The 18,802-nt window shown below is 46.9% G+C and overlaps 1 protein-coding gene across 1 annotated transcript; it reads left to right on the forward strand.

Annotated features, from left to right (window-relative positions):
* Positions 1-4,779: 4,779 nt before the first annotated feature.
* Positions 4,780-17,619, forward strand: LOC119382144 (lysine-specific histone demethylase 1B-like). The gene is made up of 4 exons (XM_037649874.1): positions 4,780-5,003; positions 6,064-6,105; positions 9,577-9,718; positions 17,507-17,619. Exons 1-4 carry the CDS (start codon positions 4,791-4,793, stop codon positions 17,617-17,619), a joined length of 510 nt encoding a protein of 169 aa, XP_037505802.1. The 5' UTR covers positions 4,780-4,790.
* Positions 17,620-18,802: the final 1,183 nt, after the last annotated feature.

Here is an 18,802-nt window from a genome sequence, read left to right on the forward strand (position 1 = left end):
AAGTAGACGGCACAACACGAGATCTGAAGCAAGTGCTAACACTAGCTGCTGCAGACGACACTTGGAGCAGCATCCATCATAGCAGACCTCAGCCTCATTGCGCGTAGCAGCCAATAGCAGCCGCGTGTTTCCCCGCCTCCTCAAGGAGCGTGACTGTAGTCCAATCACAGCTTCGCTTCTGAGATTGCGGGAAACTCGAAAGCCCTCATGAGCCCCCACTTGCAAGCAAATCATTTTTTGGACCACATCACACTCCTACTGCCGAAGGTGGTATGACAAGGCACGAAAATTCACAAACAAAAAATTCGGCAGATCCCACGTACCATGGGAATCGATGTTATGCGAAGCATGCAGGGGATGGTGACTGTGGCGTAATTTTTCACATTGAGCGAAACGTTACGGAATGCCGTTATAGAAATGTGGTAGTGGTATACGCACACTCACGTGTTGAAGAGTTGCATATGTATTAGATAACCAGTTGTTTTACAGTTGCGTAACTATGCCAACAGCAACATGGGTGTTACCAACACCAGACGCGGTAAGCTGATATGTATTGCTTATATTATTCAATACTAGATAGCGCGAATCCGAACAAGACAACGAAGGAACGCAAATGCATAGGACATGCGTTACTCGCAACTAAGCTTCATTCAGGAAAGTTTCGCTAGATATATACACAGCCGAGTGGCACGCGCAGGCGCACTGCATGCACGTTACAGTTGCAGTTGTTACAGTTGCTATGCCTATACTTGTCCGTTATGACGGAGAACGTACGCACGCACGGAGAACGAACACACGCACGCACGCACGAACCCGTATGCATGTGTGGAAGGGGTTCTTGAGAGTTCTTGAACAAGGTCATCATCACCGTGATCAGTGAGCCCCAGCAGCTGGACCTGACTTGGTATTCTGATCCGTTCATGATCGCGACTAGGAGGGTCTAAGTGCAGTGAACTGCGACGTATAGCACAGCTGGTGGAAATCTTGGATGCCTCTCACGATGAAATGATCTCTGATGCCTCCTGTCCTGGACGTGGCAGCAATGTCTTTTGATGCCCTGTCCACATCCAAGCCGTCTTTCACGCAGTATAAGGACCAGGCATTGGTTGGGTCTCGATAAAGCAATGTTGGAAGTCACCGGTAACGATGGGAGGCCTGGTTCTCTCGGCAGATTTATTGTAGGGGGCATTGATCCCGTTTTTTGCGTAATCCACGTGGTCCACGTTGCGGACCACGAGGACGTGTGTATGGTAGATGAGCGTCTTCCACGACTGTTCTGTCTACAGCTTTCTCACTTTCCTTGCGTTCGCCGCGGTGGAGTAGCGGTTATGGTGCTCGGCTGCTAACTCAATGGTCGTGGGTTCAATCCCGGCCGGGGCAGTGGAATTTCGATGGAGGCAAAATGCTGGATGCCCGTGTACTGTGCGATCTCGGTACACGTTAAAGAATACCAGATGGTTAAAATTTCCAGAGCCCTTCGCTACGGCGTCTCTCATAATCATGTCATGGTTTTGGGACATACAACGCCAACAATTATTATTATTATCACTTTCCTTGCGTGTCAATGTGTGTTTGTTCGCGGTTACTGCGTTGGTTGAACTCTATCACCTGTGGCACATACCCGCATAACATTAACTCTGGTTTACGGGTATGTGCCACACGTGACTGAGAGAAAGGGTTTCATGACGTACGCGACAGGTATTTTGCGTTATTCATGTCATAACCAGTGAATCGTGTTCGTCATACACTGATCCCCTGCTATGCCAATTATGGTATATTACAAGTTATGGAGGCGACCAGGAGAGCGCCCAGACGTAGGCGGCTAGATAGATAGATAGATAGATAGATAGATAGATAGATAGATAGATAGATAGATAGATAGATAGATAGATAGATACGTAGATAGAAACGGCCAAAGTGCCTGAGGTTCGCTAAGAAATGCTTCGCATTTAAAACTTAGCATAGTGTTGGTTGGTTGAATGGCATATGAATGGTGCTTTCTCGAAGTTGGGCTTGCTTCGGTGCTTCTTTTGGCTGGTGCAGCAGAAGCCACTGCGTGTTATATATTTGTGCTCAGATTGTTTTACAACTAATTAATAGGCTCTGATAATTACAGAAGAGCCCAAATACAGTAGAACCTTGGTGATATGCTCACGGCTCGTATGAATTTCGGGGTGATACGAATTTTTCTGTGGTCCCGGCCAAGTGCCATTAGCCTGCAATGTAATGGAGTACGGTTGTTGTGAACAGATTTTCACCCCGCGACATTTGATATGAACATACGCTACTGCACAGGTAGGAACAGGTGCTGCCCGCACTGTCGCAAAGACGAAATCACTCACGGGCACGGGAACTGCCAGTTTGTCCAAATAGGCCGACCATCAGCGGCGCGTCACATTCTCCAATATTATGCGCGCGCATCTTGGAGGCCCTAATGCGCCTTCATGTGCCTTTGCGTTTAGGTTACAGATGGCGTTGCGCTTTTTTTTTCTTTAACTTGTGGATGTGTGCTGCTGTGCTCGAGGCAGCGTCGTTCTACTGTGTCTACACATACAGTCGAACCCGGGTATATCGAACTCGCAAAAAAAACGTTTATTAGTTCGATATATGGCATAATTCGATATAGGCCCGCTATAGTATTTTGACACAAAGGCACATAACAATAAGAAAAGTACTTTATTAATATGGTGGCTTACTTGCATGCTCTACTTTGGAACAAAATAGTCCTGGATTTTCTTCTGTGTCAACGACTTCGCTGCCTGTGACAGCACGCACGCCTCCACGTTGTCCAACGAGTCGGAGCAGCCTTCCACATTCACGCAATAGCACCGGACCAACGCAAGTGCACTAATCACTTCGGAGGATGTAGGCAATGGGCCATCGTCAATTTCCTTATTGCTGTCGCTTTGGCTCGTGGTCGGCACGACGTCTGCAACGTAGCCCTCATCTTGTAGCTCACCCATGATGGCGACATCATCGTCCGCACTGATGAACTCGTCGAATGTCGATCCGTCGATAGCTCCCGGGAACTCAAGGTGCTCCTTGGAATTTTGTACGCGGTGGTGACGTCGGACTTCTTTTCACCGCGCTTGACCCGATTTATGATTTCGAGTTTCGCGGCGAACGGCAAATTCTGCCTCTTTGCACAAGCCATGACGACAGCGCGCCAATAAAGTTCACAGAGCACCAACAGGCAACACCACCAGCACGGACCACGCTGAATGAGGACTCGAGGAAAACAGGCAGCAGCAGGCACACAAGCATAAAGAAAGAAAAAATGGCGCTCACTTCTACCGCCTCCGCGCCTCGGAGAAAGCACGACGGCCTCTGATTGGCTGTAAGCGCTGCGAACGGGCCAGGATCATTTCTTGCAGGGGGATGTTCGCCCGTGCACAACCGGGCTAAACCACTTTTTCTAGGGTAGCGCCGGCAGTTTTCCCCGCCACCGCGAGGGAAAGCCAACTTGCTGGGGCACTTTTGAGGCACATGGAGTTTGATAGATCGGTTGTCATTGCTATTTTCGTTCGATGTAACAGTAACTTTTGCTATATATTCTGAATGTAAATTTACCGTGTTTAGAAATTGTTCGATATACGGGATAATTTGATATAAACGGGTTGGATATAGTCGGGCTCGACTGTACCTTCCTGTTGGTGCACGCCATGTACTTGCAATCAGACATCCCGTGAAAAGTGGGCGAGGACTGAAAAAGGAAGCGGACGGTCTTGGCAAAGGAGCTAGGCCTCACGACATTAACATGCACGATTGTGGGGGACGCGCACACCTGCCAACTCTCCGATTTGCACGGGAGGTTCTCGAAATTTGAGCAAACTTCCCGATCGTGCGGGCACAGCCATAGATCTCCCAAAAGATAACCCCAACACCACCACGATAAGAAGATAATAACCACAAAGGACAACGGTTCTGGAATTTTCTGGCCGTCATCCGTCACGTGCAAAGCGCTCCTTAAGTCACTCTCGCTGCAGTACTCTGGTGTCATGCGGGAAAGCGCACCAAGATTTGGAAGGAGCTACTACCTATCACGAGTCACAACACATCTGGTTCATTAATTACACACGCGGCGTATATTTACGAGTACAAGTAAGATCGCTGATATCTAAAAACTTCACTGACAATCATTTTGAGCTGTCCATGATAATGCTGTGGCCCTAAGAAACAATAAATGAAAACGTACACCAGCTTTCTCTTGTCACATGCTAATTTTCCGTGTTTTCTGTTGATACGAATATTTTTTGGTGACCCCGCAAGATTCGTATCACCAAGGTTTTATGGGATGCAGTTTCGCAAAAATCAAGTTTTTCATGATTTTCCAACTAAAGCCGCATCCTGCTCTCCGTGTTAAGCAGACATCCGATGGTCAAATCTGTTGACAGCCTACGCTGGTGCAGGAAAAAGTACATTTACTCGCCTAACTTGGAAAAATAATTTCCACAAATTTCGTCCACTTAAACTGGTAGTCCGTATAGCACTATCTATTAAAAGTGAAGTTGTTGCAATTAAAACGTAGATAGACCAAACTAAGGTTAAATGATGGTCTGTTAAATTCAAAAATTTCTTGTATGCGTCTGTTGGAGTGAGAATAGACTGTATTTGGTAGAAACAAGACGTTTAATGCTAAAAGTTTTAATCCATGCATTGCCCACCATTCCCATGTTGAAGTGCTGTAAGTTGACACACGCACCACGTCTTCGTTTACTGACTTCACCGTGAAAGTGTATGGTCTAGTACTGACGTCGTTGCTATCATTCCTTTCAGTACCAAGCCCGGCTATGCGGAGTACTGGAATTGGCGGGAGCACTGGTCGCGCAATGCCCGGTCGGAGGCCTCGCTTCGCCTCTTCATGGCCGACCAGGTCCTGCCTTTCTGGGCACAGTGCGTGCGCTGCCGCAAGTGGCGCCGCCTACCCAAGGGGGACGACCTTACACCAGAGTTTGTTGGGCTCGTTCACCTGTGGCGACATCCCATCGTACGATGACAGCACGGTAGGTGCATTGGCTTAATGCAGATTCTGATGGTTTCTCCATGGGCACTGTAGTTTTCTGTAATTTATGCTAGTGTTGACAAGTATATCTATGAGCTCGATTCTAATAAATTTTTTACACTAGATGGCAGCACTTGTTAATGTTGTACATTTGGTTGATCGAAATCGAGCACTCTGAAAACTTTTGGCTGGCTCTTTCGGCACACCATTCTCTAGCTCTGAGGTCCCACCTCCAACCTCAGAGTGCGACCGAGATCTGATCGTGTGACTCCTTCAGCTTGCATTCTAACATGATGTTGGCCACGGTGGCATGCGGTGGTGTGCACACACGTTTTGTTTGCAACAGAAAACCCAGTGGTGTGTCCTCATCCAGCCTCCGATTACTCTAGTTTGCAGCTGTACGTTCAGCTCGGACGCGCTTCCTTTGGATCGAATCAATAGCAGGCTCTGCATTGTTGCAATCCATGTCGTAGCATGGTAGCACCCACCCATGTACTGTTAGTGCCCCTGTATGTGTTCGCTGAGGGAGCAGAGTTGCTCATAAGTCCGCCATTTCGTTCCAAAGCTGTGTGGTAAGGACGCTACATTCACGTTCAGGAGCCAAACTTAGCATGCTGGTGCAAGCGTATCCACCTTTTGCACTGGTATGGTAGTGCCACTATTCTACACTTGGCAACTAGCGGAACAGAATGCACATGTTTCTTAGTGCCGTCGTGTTCATAAGGTTGACTTCTTAGTGGTACAGTGGAACACTTGACGTCATTTTGTACCACATGATTGTTCAGGGAGTAGCGGTGCAAGTAGAACGCTATTGTCAATGCCATTAAATGTAGTCTCTCTATTGATCGGTTACTTGAGTGCCTTTGTCAGAAACACGCTTTCTTGCACTCTACATTTCTTGGAAATTCGGTAAAATTTGCGCCGTTGCCCACATTATGGGAAAGGTTAAAAAAGTGGTTTGCTATTGCATAGTAAGTAATAGTGGACCCTTTTTGTTGTGGTTGTTGTCAACATTGATCTTGTGTGTACACATTCTGTGTGCTTCTGTTTTTCTCTCGCAGGAAGACACAAAGACGGACGACTGCTCGGTGCCTGAAGACCCGGTGAGTCATGCATGATGGTATTTCCCTGCAGCTTTAACTGTTATATTCTCTACTTCCTGCATAACTCGCTTTTCATCCTTCTTTCTTTCCTTTGCTGACGCATTGTGCCGTTCATGTTGCAGTTTTTGTAGAAGACGTGGTTCCTCCAGGTAAATGTACTGCATTGTTGCTTGCAAACACTTTTATTAATGGACTCGGGAGAGATACAGTAGAATCTTGGTGATATGAATTTTGATTTGGCACGAATTTGTAAAATTCCCTGTCTGAAATTCATTGTGTTCAGTGGGCCAAAATTACAATGTTTCGCACACTCTTCTACATTGCATTGGGTGATACGAACTTGTGTGCTGAAACTGTCTAGCAACGGCCGACAGCAGCATGCTCCAGAGGCTAGGAAACTACGCACGCAGCCAGCACACACAGAGTCAAAACTGTGCTTATCGGTTGCCACAACCACAGTGGACAAACCCGCTGTCACTATTGACACTATCATGTGTGGCGACAACAAAAATCCTAAAGTACACGCACATCCAACACTCACAGAGTCAAGGTGAGGCTGCTTTCCACAACTGCTATAGACAGAACAGTGGTAGACGTGATCATAGATAGCAACAGTGCAGTTCGGAAGGCAATTGTATGGCCAGCGCACAGGGTTTGAAAATGGGACTACTGTTTGCGAGAACTGCTGCGCACGAAACTGCTGTCGCTGTTGGCGCAATCATCGATAACGACCATGTAGCTCTGGTAGAGCACTGCACGGGCCCGGGCCGGCCCGAAAGCCCGGGCCCGGCCCCCGGGCCGGGCCGGGTAAGGGATTGTTGGATCGGTCCTGGGCCGGGCTCGGGCCCGTGATCTTCGGGCTCGGGTCGAGCTCGGGCCTGAGCCAGGCCCGTATAAGGCCCGGGTCTCATACGTATCTGTATAATCACGCTGCGGACACCCGACACGTCACGTCGACGGGGATCGCTAAAGAGGCCGCCGGCTGGTTCACTTCGGCGCTCTAATAGACAGTTGTTTTTGGAAGCCCTTAGTCCGGTCTCGCTTTTAAGGCGTAACATTTTCAAAGATCGAAGGCGGTCACACGAAGACGACGAGACAGCCATCTTCAGGGAACAGCGAGGACGGTGGCTCGCTCTCTAACGGGTGTGCCTCGCTTTGACAGATCTATGGCACTGCGCGGTGGCGGTGACTCGGGGAAAAAGGGTGGGACAAAGAACGTTCTTGTTTTGAACACGAAAACGTTGTGCACGTTGGGTGCAGTTGCCTGCCGAGGAGTCAACACGACAGCTTTAATTTATGTAACGCTGCCCAGCCTAGTGTATTCCTACCAGAAGCAGCTAGAGCACGTTTTTTTTTAATTGCATTGTGCAATAGATGAAGTTTGCAGACTTGCTACTTTTACTCAGCAGCCCTAGCTCGTATGCAATTGATGTAAAACTTAAACTAAAAATGTCTGACATGTTTTTTTTTTTTTGTTTTTTTTTTTCAGTTTATGGAGGTATATTTTGTAGTCGTTCTTTGAAATGCAAAAATAAGATTGCGTGGTTAGCACTGCGTGCGTACATGAAACAGCCAGCTATGACTCCAATTATATTTTATATTGCCCTGCAATTATTTCGCAAGAGTGTTACGGGCGTAATTAACCGAAAGTATACACAGTACCAGTGAAAGTCGTGACACTGAAAGAAGTTCCCAAAACAATCTCTAGAAAATATCTTGTGTGTGGCAGGTACTTCACAATAACCGAAGGTTAGACAGTGCCTCCTTTATGCTCAAGGCATAACTAGCTGAAACGGGTCGGGTCGGGTTGGGCCGGGCCGGGCCGGGCCCAAACCTTTCAGGCCCGGGCCGGGTACGGCCACATTTAAGAACACCGGGCCGGGCTCGGGCGAGCAGGAGCATGGCGTTTCCGGGCCGGGCCGGGCCCGGGCCGGAAAAATCGGCCCGTGCAGTGCTGTAAGCTCTGGAGGTATGTGGCCAATGCAGCGGTAGATTTAAGGCAGTAAAGTCGTAAAAAGGCACGAAGGCGGCATGGAAGCTGCGCACAATGACTGTTGTGAGGAAATACACAGTCATTTGGCAATCATTCTTGGCAGTCAGCCTGCCATGATTATGTCGCAATGCTTTCCACTCAACACGGTGCCACTCTTATCATCCACCACTCGTCCACTGTTCACGACCAACTGGCCCCGTTGATAATGCGGGCAGGGTTTCGCTTCGACCAGTGACGAAGCATCTAAAGAAGTAGTGTGAGAAATTGCATTGCTACAGAATTGTGGCCACGAACTTTCCAAGCCACAGGTAAGCGCACGTGTAAGCGGCATGGTGTTGACAAAGCTCAGGCGCGTTCACTGTCAGTCACATTCAAAGATACGGTTGAACCCACTTATAACAATACCAGTTTTAACAATATATCGGTTATAACAGTGAGAAGCTCCTGCACAGTCAACTTGAAATAACCTGCTTGCAGCGATGCTTGCATGCCACATTATCGGTTATAACAATGAATTCTGGCTGTTGGGTGTCTGTGCCGACAGATAATGGAACGCGAAATCCTTGAAAAGAAAGAAGAAAACGAGAAGTTCAAACTGCTGAACCCTCACTTACAACTCCAATGTCCCCCAGTGCCCCTTCGGATTCGTGTTATGCTTTACCGCATGGGGCCGTGGCATTGCAGCAAAGCTGACTTTTGAAATATGCTGCGGCACGGGAGTGGCGGTGGCTTCTGTTTGTGCACTTTCGGACATGCAGTTTGAGAAAAAAGATTGAGACTGAAGAGTTTCAGCATACGAAACTTCAGACATTGTCATACATTGGCCGTATGAGGGTTGTGGCGGTCCCGTGAAAGCGTCCAAATTTTCAAGCGTGTCCAAAAAATCGGTAGCTTAGTCATCCTTGTCACTGATGCCTGTTGCTATATCCCATCCGATTATATAGTTTTCTCACAACAGCCTGCTGTCCCCTATTTTGATTTTTTTTCGTGCAATTCGTTTATAGCAATTATCGGTTATAACAACGAAATTTTCATGGCACTTGAGTATTGTTATAAGTAGGTTTGGCTGTACTTTCCTCTTCACAGTAGCCCACGTGACTGGCACCAGATGCGTCGATGAGCGTTGGCTATTACGGCACTGTCGTAAGATGAGGCAGCATGTTTGGCACTGTGCCAACAATTCCTTCGCTCGTAGATGCAATTATGTCTTACACTAGTCACTCGAAATTTACATTATCCGGGTAGTGATGACGTGAGGACACAGCACACAAGTTTTGTTGGATGGGCACTTGTTGAATAAAGTTGCTTATGTTCTGGCAGTTCCGGTATTTCAGACTCGCGTTCCTGGCTTTTCACGTTCCTCTTCAAGTGCAAATTATCGGTCAGCAACTGTATTCACACGTCTGGTGGAGCGGCAGAGTACTGCAGAAACCGTGCGGTTGCTTGTATCCTCATCTACTACCGCCGGCTTTGCGCAGAACGCTGCAGCCGCCATGCAGCCCGAGTGGATCTGCACGCTGACACAGCCACCGTTTCTCATCAGCTCCCCGGCGCAACAGTTCCTGGGCGACTACTTTGCCGACGGGGTTGGGATCAGCCCTTCCTCCGAGAACCCCAAGGGTGAGACACATTTCATTTCTTGTTAAAAATGCCGCAAGTTAGCCCCTCTTCATGCCCTAAAGAGCATAGTTGCAGAACTTCCAATTGCCGTCACGTGCTGTAAGGTGATGACGTCACCTGATCAGAAACATCGCGTATGAAGTTGTTGGTAGAGCAGCACGTCACTGTTGGCTCTTGTTCTGGCAGTAGTGGTGCTGGCAAAATAGAAAAGCAAAGTGGCACAGCATGGGCCCCACAATAACACGGGACAACCACTGACATCAACAAAATGGCGATACTTGTGGAACCCCAGGCAGAACCTTTGACTTTCATTCAAATTTTGGCATTAGTGCGATGTCATGTGTGACGTTTCTGGTCAGGTCACATGACTGTCTTGCATGTGACTGCAACCAAAACGTGGGCTGTTGCGGTTTTTCGCATATGGAAATGCGCTGCAAGGCCAGGCATGTTTAGTGGGGTTCAGCTGACGTCCTTAAAGGGACTCTAAAGAGAGGAGCTACCGTATTTATTCGAATATAGGTCGACCTTTTTTTCCCAAAAATGTTGCCCATAATCAGCTATCGACCTATATTCGTGACCAAAGAATCTCGACCTATATTCGCGATCAAAGCGACCAAAAGCACCGCACCTATGCCATTCAACTGCCGCGCCTGCTGTTCTTCAAGCAGTTCCTGCTACATACGCACATTATATACCATAAAATCTGGTATAAAAACCGTACCCGTTCGCCTTTTCCGACTAAGTAACTAAGAAAAAAAAAGTAATTTGTGCAATAGCTGCACACCGCCTTTCAAAGCCCCCGCAAAATGCAGCCGCTCCGCCATGTTTGCGCTGGAACCCGTGATTTCCCTAGGTAGGCCGTGAAGTCCCTAGCCCCCTAGCCGTGCTGCCTGCCGACGTGCAGCCGCACTGGCACTGGCCTAAGGCCTCACTCTTTGTTTGTTGTTTGATCTGACGTGACGGTTCGCATTTGCAAATGCGCGGTTGCGACGGTGTCACGTCGGTAGCGCTACACAGCTGACTTCAAGCGTCAAGTGATACTTTTTGCCGAGAATTCCAGCAATTGTGCCGCTCAGCGCGAGTTCGACGTAAAAGTTGATTAGGGGTTGGCGGAAGCAGCGGGACCGACTGTTCGCGTGCAATGGATGGCGTCGTGCTTTTCGCGGCCCAGCAACTGGCAGGCATGACGCTCTTGAAAAAGAACTGAGGCTCCGGGCGTCAAGGAGGCCCTGCAGAAGGCCAACAGACCTGGTCGTCATACCGCTAGGTATGACGTCCCGGCTACATTAAGGACCGGGTGGCGAAGAGTTACAAAGAGTGGCTTGAAGGAGGATGCTGCAATGACACCGACGGGACGCCGCGAGAAGGGCTTCCCTCAATGAAGTTGCGACGTGGGTGAAGGACGCGCGGAAAGACTTGCCAGCGGAAATTATCGTGACTGGCTTTAAAAAGTGCTGCATTTCCAACGCAATCGATGGCAGCGAAGTCGACGTCATTTGGGATGCCGAGGATGCCTGCGAAGAATCCGACAACCTTCCTTGCACATCTGACGAACATGACACTCCCGGCAGCGACTAGGGCGCTAAGTTAATTGTAAATAAAGGTGTGCTATGTTTCAATTTTCCTGTTTCTAAAAAAAAAAAAAAACATGGGTCGACCTATTTTCGAATATTTTTTTTTATTTCTGGTAGAGTGCTATAAGTAGGGGTCGACCTATATTCGTGCCCGACCTATTTTCGAATAAATACGGTATTTCGAATGCATTAGCACCTTTCAGAATAACAAGGCACTCATTGCCCTGAAAAGCTTGGTAAACAATAAAATGTGCAAAAAGGAAAACACAAGTGGCGATACCACAATGCAGTTTTTGCACCAACTCTGTGACATCGTAGATATTGAGGGTGTGTGTTAGGGCCCACATAATTCCTTGTCGGTAAAAATGAATGTCACCATGTTCTAAGAGAACCATAAATTTACCTGAATACAGTCGAACCCGGGTATATCGAACTCGCCAAAAAACGTTTATTAGTTCGACATATGCAGTGATTCCACTCCTGCGCCAACTGCGCCAAAGTGCGCCAAATTGTATTTACTGCGCCATCCTGATAATATCGACGAAATTTGCGCCAAACTGCGCCAAAGTCTCGGGTTTGGGGGCGTCTATCACCGGCAATCGCACCGCCGGCGCGTCAGAACATGTGCAGCTCGATCTTGGGGCTGCCAATAAAGTCGCAATCATGGACCAACAATTATTCCGCTGAATAAATAGCGCATGCGTTCCGAGTAAGCCACGATGCCATGCACGGTGCCGACGCAGCTTCTGTTCTGCAAGTCGGCTCGACAGCAAAACGCGCTCTCCGCAGAGGCTCGTGACGTCTAGGCCTATCGGTAGCGAGAAAGTGCGACGGCGATTCATCGGCGGACGTCGTCTGTTCCAGAAACGCTGCTGATAGCTCGTTTCAAGCGTCGCACGGCACGTAAGGAAAGCAATGTTCAGTAATAACTACATGAGTGCCGCTAAAATGTCTGTCACTTCTGTTTCCGGACATCGCGGAATGAAATCTGTGATCGCTCGCAGTAGATATATGGGACAATATCGAATTTTCCTTGCTTCGCGTTTATGGAAGAGCACGCGAACGGTGGAAACGCGTTGACACTTTTCCTCAGATATACTTTATCCATGGATCTTCATCCAGAACAGCTTTTTCGTAATTCCTTCCGCCAGCACGTCCGAGTTTGTAATCACTCTGCGGTAAATACCCCCTAAAAGGCCCTGCTTTTTCAAGCTCACGTGCTAGGGTATCAATTCGAATTTTTTGCTTGCTTTTTTAAAAAAATCACAGCATATCCACGGAGTGAATGATGATGAGTGGGCGAAGCTGCGGAGGTTCATCGGTAAACCGTGAATCTTCCGTGAATTCTGCCCAGTACATCATCACCGACGTGAGATAGGGCGCGTTTATACTAAAGGTTCGATGAGTTATCACGACTTGCAGCTCACTTTAATTTTACATGTACGCTGTGAATTTTCATTGTTTAGAAAACCATTGCTTTAGAAAACATCTGGCGTCTTTCGTTAAGCAGCTGGCGTCTTTTCCTCTTGCTTTAGAAACATCTGGCGTTCTTCCGTTTTGCTTTTACCAGACATCTGGCGTCTTTCGTTGGTTTATTTCATCAATCAACAGCGTTTTGAACAAAATTGTTATTGATTAATCACGCACAGGAGAAATCTCACCAGGCACTACCTTGGAGGTAAAGAATGGCTGCTAATGGGAATGAGAGACAGAAGAAGTCGGCTTTTAGCTACCGCTGCGAATTTTTTATTGTTCAACAACGCACGGGAAAAATCTCCCACCAGCACCACCTTGGAGGTCAAGACGTAAGACTGGTTACGGACTACGACTACGACTACGAGGGACGAACGGGTGCCGCCTTAAGGAGCTTCGCCCCTAAAATGTCATCTCATTAGTAAAATCATATCTCCTGGTCGGAGCAGCCGCAAATGCGCAGCTATCAGTAGCGGGCCCTTCGCTGACGGCCCACAGTGAAGCGGCTACGCCATGTTACACGTCCGCCCCTCACTTTCGGGGGTCAATAGCTAACGGTTACAAAAACTCAGTTTCGCTTAAGAGCGAAGCAATGAATGCGATACCAAAAAATTGTATTGTGAAACGAAGTTAGACTAGCAGCTAACTCTTTTGGATCCGATCTCGCGTAACTCAACAAAACGCTGGTTTAAGGGAATATGGCCCCTCCAGGCACCGAAGCGTTTTCTTGCTCTGAGTTCTCTAAACGCGAAGTAAGCGTTGAGAGCACAGCAAGTTTACGAGCCGTCTCCTGATGCCTCGAGATAGCGCGCGCGCAAGCGACTGCGCCCTTCGAGAGATGCCCCCCCCCCTCCCTTCCGCTCCCCTGGCGTCCCTTCATGCTCCTTACGAAAGACGGGCGGGGCGTTTCCTCTCTGTTTGATGAGCAATCGACGCAGGCCCGCACGCGGGAAGATGTTATCTCATGGGCTGTCCGTGCGGCGGAGACAGACGGCCGCGTGTCCGTGCGGCGGAGACAGACAGCCGCGTTCGTCGCCAGCGCTCGCGAGCTTTTACCTGCGGCTAGAATAAGCGTGGTGATGTTATTAATTTGGACTTTATACGGAAAATTACGGCAACAGCGACGGCAAAAATCCGCCGAGAGTGTCCATATAATTGCTATCGCAAGGGTCAATGTACGGGGCAGATTTTGCGCCCCCCACTGCCCCCCCCTGTGCGCACGCCTATTCTCCTGAGATGATTTTTTTCATGAGATTTGCAATGAATCGAAATATTTCTAGCCTTCATAAGATCCGCATAATAATACTCAGGTGCTTGAATGTTAATGCAATATGCTTCTGTATTGCACTCCAGGATGTAAAATTCGCTGCTCCAAAGTGCTCCCAGATGCAAAATTATCTGCTCCAAAGTGCTCCAAGATGAAAATTTTGCTGCTCCAAAGAGCTCCAAAACTGAAATTTTGCTGCTCCAAAAATTGCTCCAAATCAGAAGTCCTCGGTAGCATCACTGTATATGGCATAATTCAATATAGGCCCGCTATAGGATTTTGACACAAAGGCACATAACAATAAGAAAAGTACTTTATTAATATCGTGGCTTACTTGCGTGCCCTACTTTAGAACAAAATAGTCCTGGATTTTCTTCTGTGTCAACAACTTCGCTGCCTGCGACAGCACGCACGCCTCCACGTTGTCCAACGAGTCGGAGCAGCTGAGGCTGGAACCTTCCACATTCACGCAATAGCGCCGGACCAACGCAAGTGCACTCATCACTTCGGAGGATGTAGGCAATGGGCCATCGTCAATTTCCTTATTGCTGTCTTTTTGGCTCGTGGTCGGCACGACGTCTGCAACGTAGTCCTCATCTTGTAGCTCACCCATGATGGCGACATCATCGTCCGCACTGACGAACTCGTCGAATGTCGATCCGTCGATAGCTCCCGGGAACTCTGCCAGCTCGCTCCAAACTTCGGCAGAAACACCTGCGGTGTTTTCAGTGCTGTCATCGGAATTTGGGGTGTCATCACCAGGCATGCGGAAGCCGGCATGCCTAAAGCAGTTCTGGATCGTCTCCTTCGTGACATCTGCCCACGATCTACTCAACATAGAAAGAGCTCCGAGCAAGTCGATCTTAAGCTCCCTGCCGACACGAAGGTTCACAGAGCACCAACAGGCAACACCACCAGCACGGACCATGCTGAATGAGGACTCGAGGAAAACAGGCAGCAGCAGGCACACAAGCATAAAGAAAGAAAAAATGGCGGTCACTTCTACCGCCTCTGTACCTCGGAGAAAGCACGACGGCCTCTGATTGGCTGTAAGCGCTGCGAGTGGGCCAGGATCATTTCTTGCAGGGGGGTGTTCGCCCGTGCACAACCGGGTCTAAACCACTTTTTCTAGGGTGGCGCCGGCAGTTTTCCCCGCCACCGCGAGGGAAAGCCAACTTGCTGGGGCACTTTTGAGGCACATGGCGTTTGATATATCGGTTGTCGTCGCTATTTTCGTTCGATGTAACAGTAACTTTTGCTATATATTCTCAATGTAGATTTGCCGTGTTTAGAAATTGTTCGATATATGGGATAATTTGATATAAACGGGTTCGATATAGTCGGGCTCGACTGTATATCAAGTTTATATATATCTCACCAATGTAGGTGAGATAAAAAACAAAAAAAGACATTGAAATTTGTGACATCACACTGACACTGAGGTTCTGGGGTTTCGGTGCAAAATTCAAGAAATGATACTTTGACCTTTGTCTGCTTGTCTAATAATGAACCTGTGATGTCACAATTGATGACAGTACTGTTTATCCTGGTGTTTCACAATAGCATCCCTTTAAACCTTGATGCAGTGAAAGCAGATGTAATGAAATAATAAGTACGCATAGTAGTTAGCCGTTCTAAAAGTTTCACGCCCATGTTGGCACATTTACGTACACACATTGTGAAAAACAATGCAATGACGGCTGAGGGGTATGCCATTGTCCCCAGATTTGTTGAAGTCAAAAGCAAAGCATCGAGTGGAGCACATCGTGTGGAGACCAGCTTGGCCGTGGCTTGACTTGATTTGACTTGATGTGCGGCCTTTTTCTTTAATACTTTGAGGAGTAGTTTGCAGCATTCTCATTGACCAGAACCTGAATGAACTGAGAAAATACGCATTAAACGGAACATGACGGGACCAGGAAAATATGCTCCGTTTAGCAGGAGTCCCATTTACTGAGAGATGAACAGGGCTGCAGAATACAGGTACAAAACCAGCCATATTAGAGGCAGCTGTTCCGCTTAAGACTTCCGTTTGCTGGCAGTCCACTGTATGGTCTTCCTTTACTGAGACATGCTCATCAGTTAAATGAAAAGCCAACCAAATTAGAGGCAGTTTCATCTAAGAGGCAATTCCTTTAAGGGGGCAACGGGGCTTTGACATAAAGTGCTTTATTATTGAAGTTAGCAGGATGAAAACTGTTGTGATTGTGTATTTTCATGTGCTCATATTAGATATGAGCTCAGTTTTCCTGTACACCATACTATGAATTTTTAAATTAATTATTCAGGAAAACTTCATTTGATCACATTCCTAATGAACTGGCTGCTTAGATCTTGCTGAATGAAATCTCGTTGGATTCTACAGATGCCAATGTGTGCAACGTGGTTAATTTTGTGGTTCTAGCTTTCCTAGGACAAAAGTTTTGAATCTCCAAAGTCCTCATTTGAATCTGAGGAAAAGGACTTTTCTTATTTCACCCTTTTAAAAGTTTATAACTTCCCAAAGTAGCATATTGCATCCTCTGGCACTTATTCAACATTCAGCTTTTCAGCAAGACCAAAATGACCAACATTAAATGCACCAAAACTGAGAAAGGCTTTTCAGAAGATTGTAAGGTTACAAAAAAAAAAAAAACGAGACAGAAAAAATACCCACAACAAAGCTGCATCGATAGCTGATTTGATATAAAAAGCTGTTATGGCTAAAATAATGATCTAGGATGCATGAAAATTGTTGAGGTTATGCATCAGTACTGGCAGAGTCCAAAAATAACAGTTACAAAAAATCAGGGTTTCTTTTTTCTGTTTTGGAGCCAAAAAGCAGCTTCCCCTTTTTATCGATACCTGTTTACCGAGATTTTCCTGTACTAAAATGAGATACTAAGGCCTGAGCATTGTCTCTCATCACTTTCTTCATGCAGTGGGTAGACAACGATCTCATTAGGTCTGTTGGCCACTATGCTGCCTTTAAAATTTGTTGACATAGTTTAGTGATGACCCCATTTGATTCTTGTCTTAGTGCCCTCATATACTCCATGTGAATGTTGTCTGGCCCACTTGCATTACCTTTAGGTAGTTGCTGTACGACCCATTTTACTTAATATTTTAAAGCCGCTGGTTCTTCTCCACACTCGGCTCTTCCTTAGTTTCATTTTCCTTAAACAGATTTCCAGTGAATTCCCTCCAGCTTTTCTTTGTGCCTACTCCACTCGTGATATGCTTTCATTCGTGTTAGTGACTACATTAAGTTTGGGTCAGAAAACTCCTGCCATTTCCTTTACTTTGTTGAGGAGGTCCCTTGTTCCTCCCTTCAGATTGCTCTCCTTGACTTCTTCACATTGGGCATTTAAATATTTGTTAACTGTTCGAAAAATGTTTGAGTATTTGCACGACCCTCCTTCGTATTGACCATTCAGTTGCCCCGTACGCTGTTGCTTGTAGAGTGCAGTGAGACTTGTTGTTGTCTTCCCACAGCTCCCGAGAAAAGCACACGGCAACAAAATGGCAACAGTGATACGACCACCACCAGCACCTCTGAATGCTATCTTGAGCCAGGTGAGGCTTCTGCGCTGCACGAGTTCTTTTGAGCCAGAAAACTGGAAAAATTGGAGTAAAGTTGTTCCTCGTAATACCTATAATACTTATATTACCGTATTTACTCGAATCTAACGTGCACCTTTTTTCCAGCAAAACGAGTCCAAAAATCGCATGCGCGTTAGAATCGAGTACCGAAAAAACAAACTCTGTTATCGTATTGCCATCGGCATTTCAAAATGGCCGCCTCCTAAGCACCTTGGCAATTTCTGCCATTATTGTTTCAGTTCGTACGTGTGCTGAGGAGATTGTCATCCTGTTCTGCGTTCGCATCGACTGCATGGAAGTGCCGACTCCAAATACTCGACGAGTGCACCACGATGCAGCATTTAAAGGAATAGTTATTACATGTGCTGAGACGGGCGGAAATCGGGCCGCATCGTGGTCGTTCGGAGTTCCCGCAACGTGCGTGCGAGACTGGCGCAAATAGAAGCAGAAGATTTTTTACAGCAAAGCTTCATGAAAAGGTTTCAGTGGACCAAGGCAGGGCCGGTTTCCCGAAATCGAAGAGCGTTGACAGCGACGAGGAATTGTCCGACAGCGACGAGGACTGATCCATTACGCGACTCATATCGCTGCCGTAGTGGTGACAGTTTTAGCGGAAGGCCCGCTTTTTCACTTTGTGTTTTACTTTTTTGAAACTTTTGTTCTTTAAAACCCAAATACTTGTTTTTATGAATGTGCGAAGTTTGACTCCTACGGACTTTTTCGTTCTTTTCTCTCACGTAAAAATGGGTGCGCGTTACAATCAATGTATTACTTTTGTTTTTGTTTTTTCTGGTGCGCGGAAAACGGGTGCGCGTTACAATCGAGGGCGCGGTAGAATCGAGTAAATACGGTATTCTTAATATTAGTTGTGTTCTCATTTTTATTTTAATTATTCATAAATAAGCAATGCATCTACACCTATAGAAAATATATTTTTGTCAATTTATGCTAACTAAAAAAATTCGGCTAATTCTTTTTTCTAAATAAGTCACTGCATTTTTAAACTACAATTTAAAAATTCGACCCTGTGAAGTCAGATTTGGTAAAATATTTGACCGTCAAAGGCTTAGGGGGAAACGCGGCAATGGGAATGGTCATTATGGTCAAAATTTCATATTGTTTGACTTCCTATTTCTTGCAATCCTTGGTCCTTATTTTGCTCATGAAATATATTACCTCATTAATTCG

This window comes from Rhipicephalus sanguineus, chromosome 2 (assembly GCF_013339695.2).
Source record: "Rhipicephalus sanguineus isolate Rsan-2018 chromosome 2, BIME_Rsan_1.4, whole genome shotgun sequence".
NCBI lineage: Eukaryota > Metazoa > Arthropoda > Arachnida > Ixodida > Ixodidae > Rhipicephalus > Rhipicephalus sanguineus.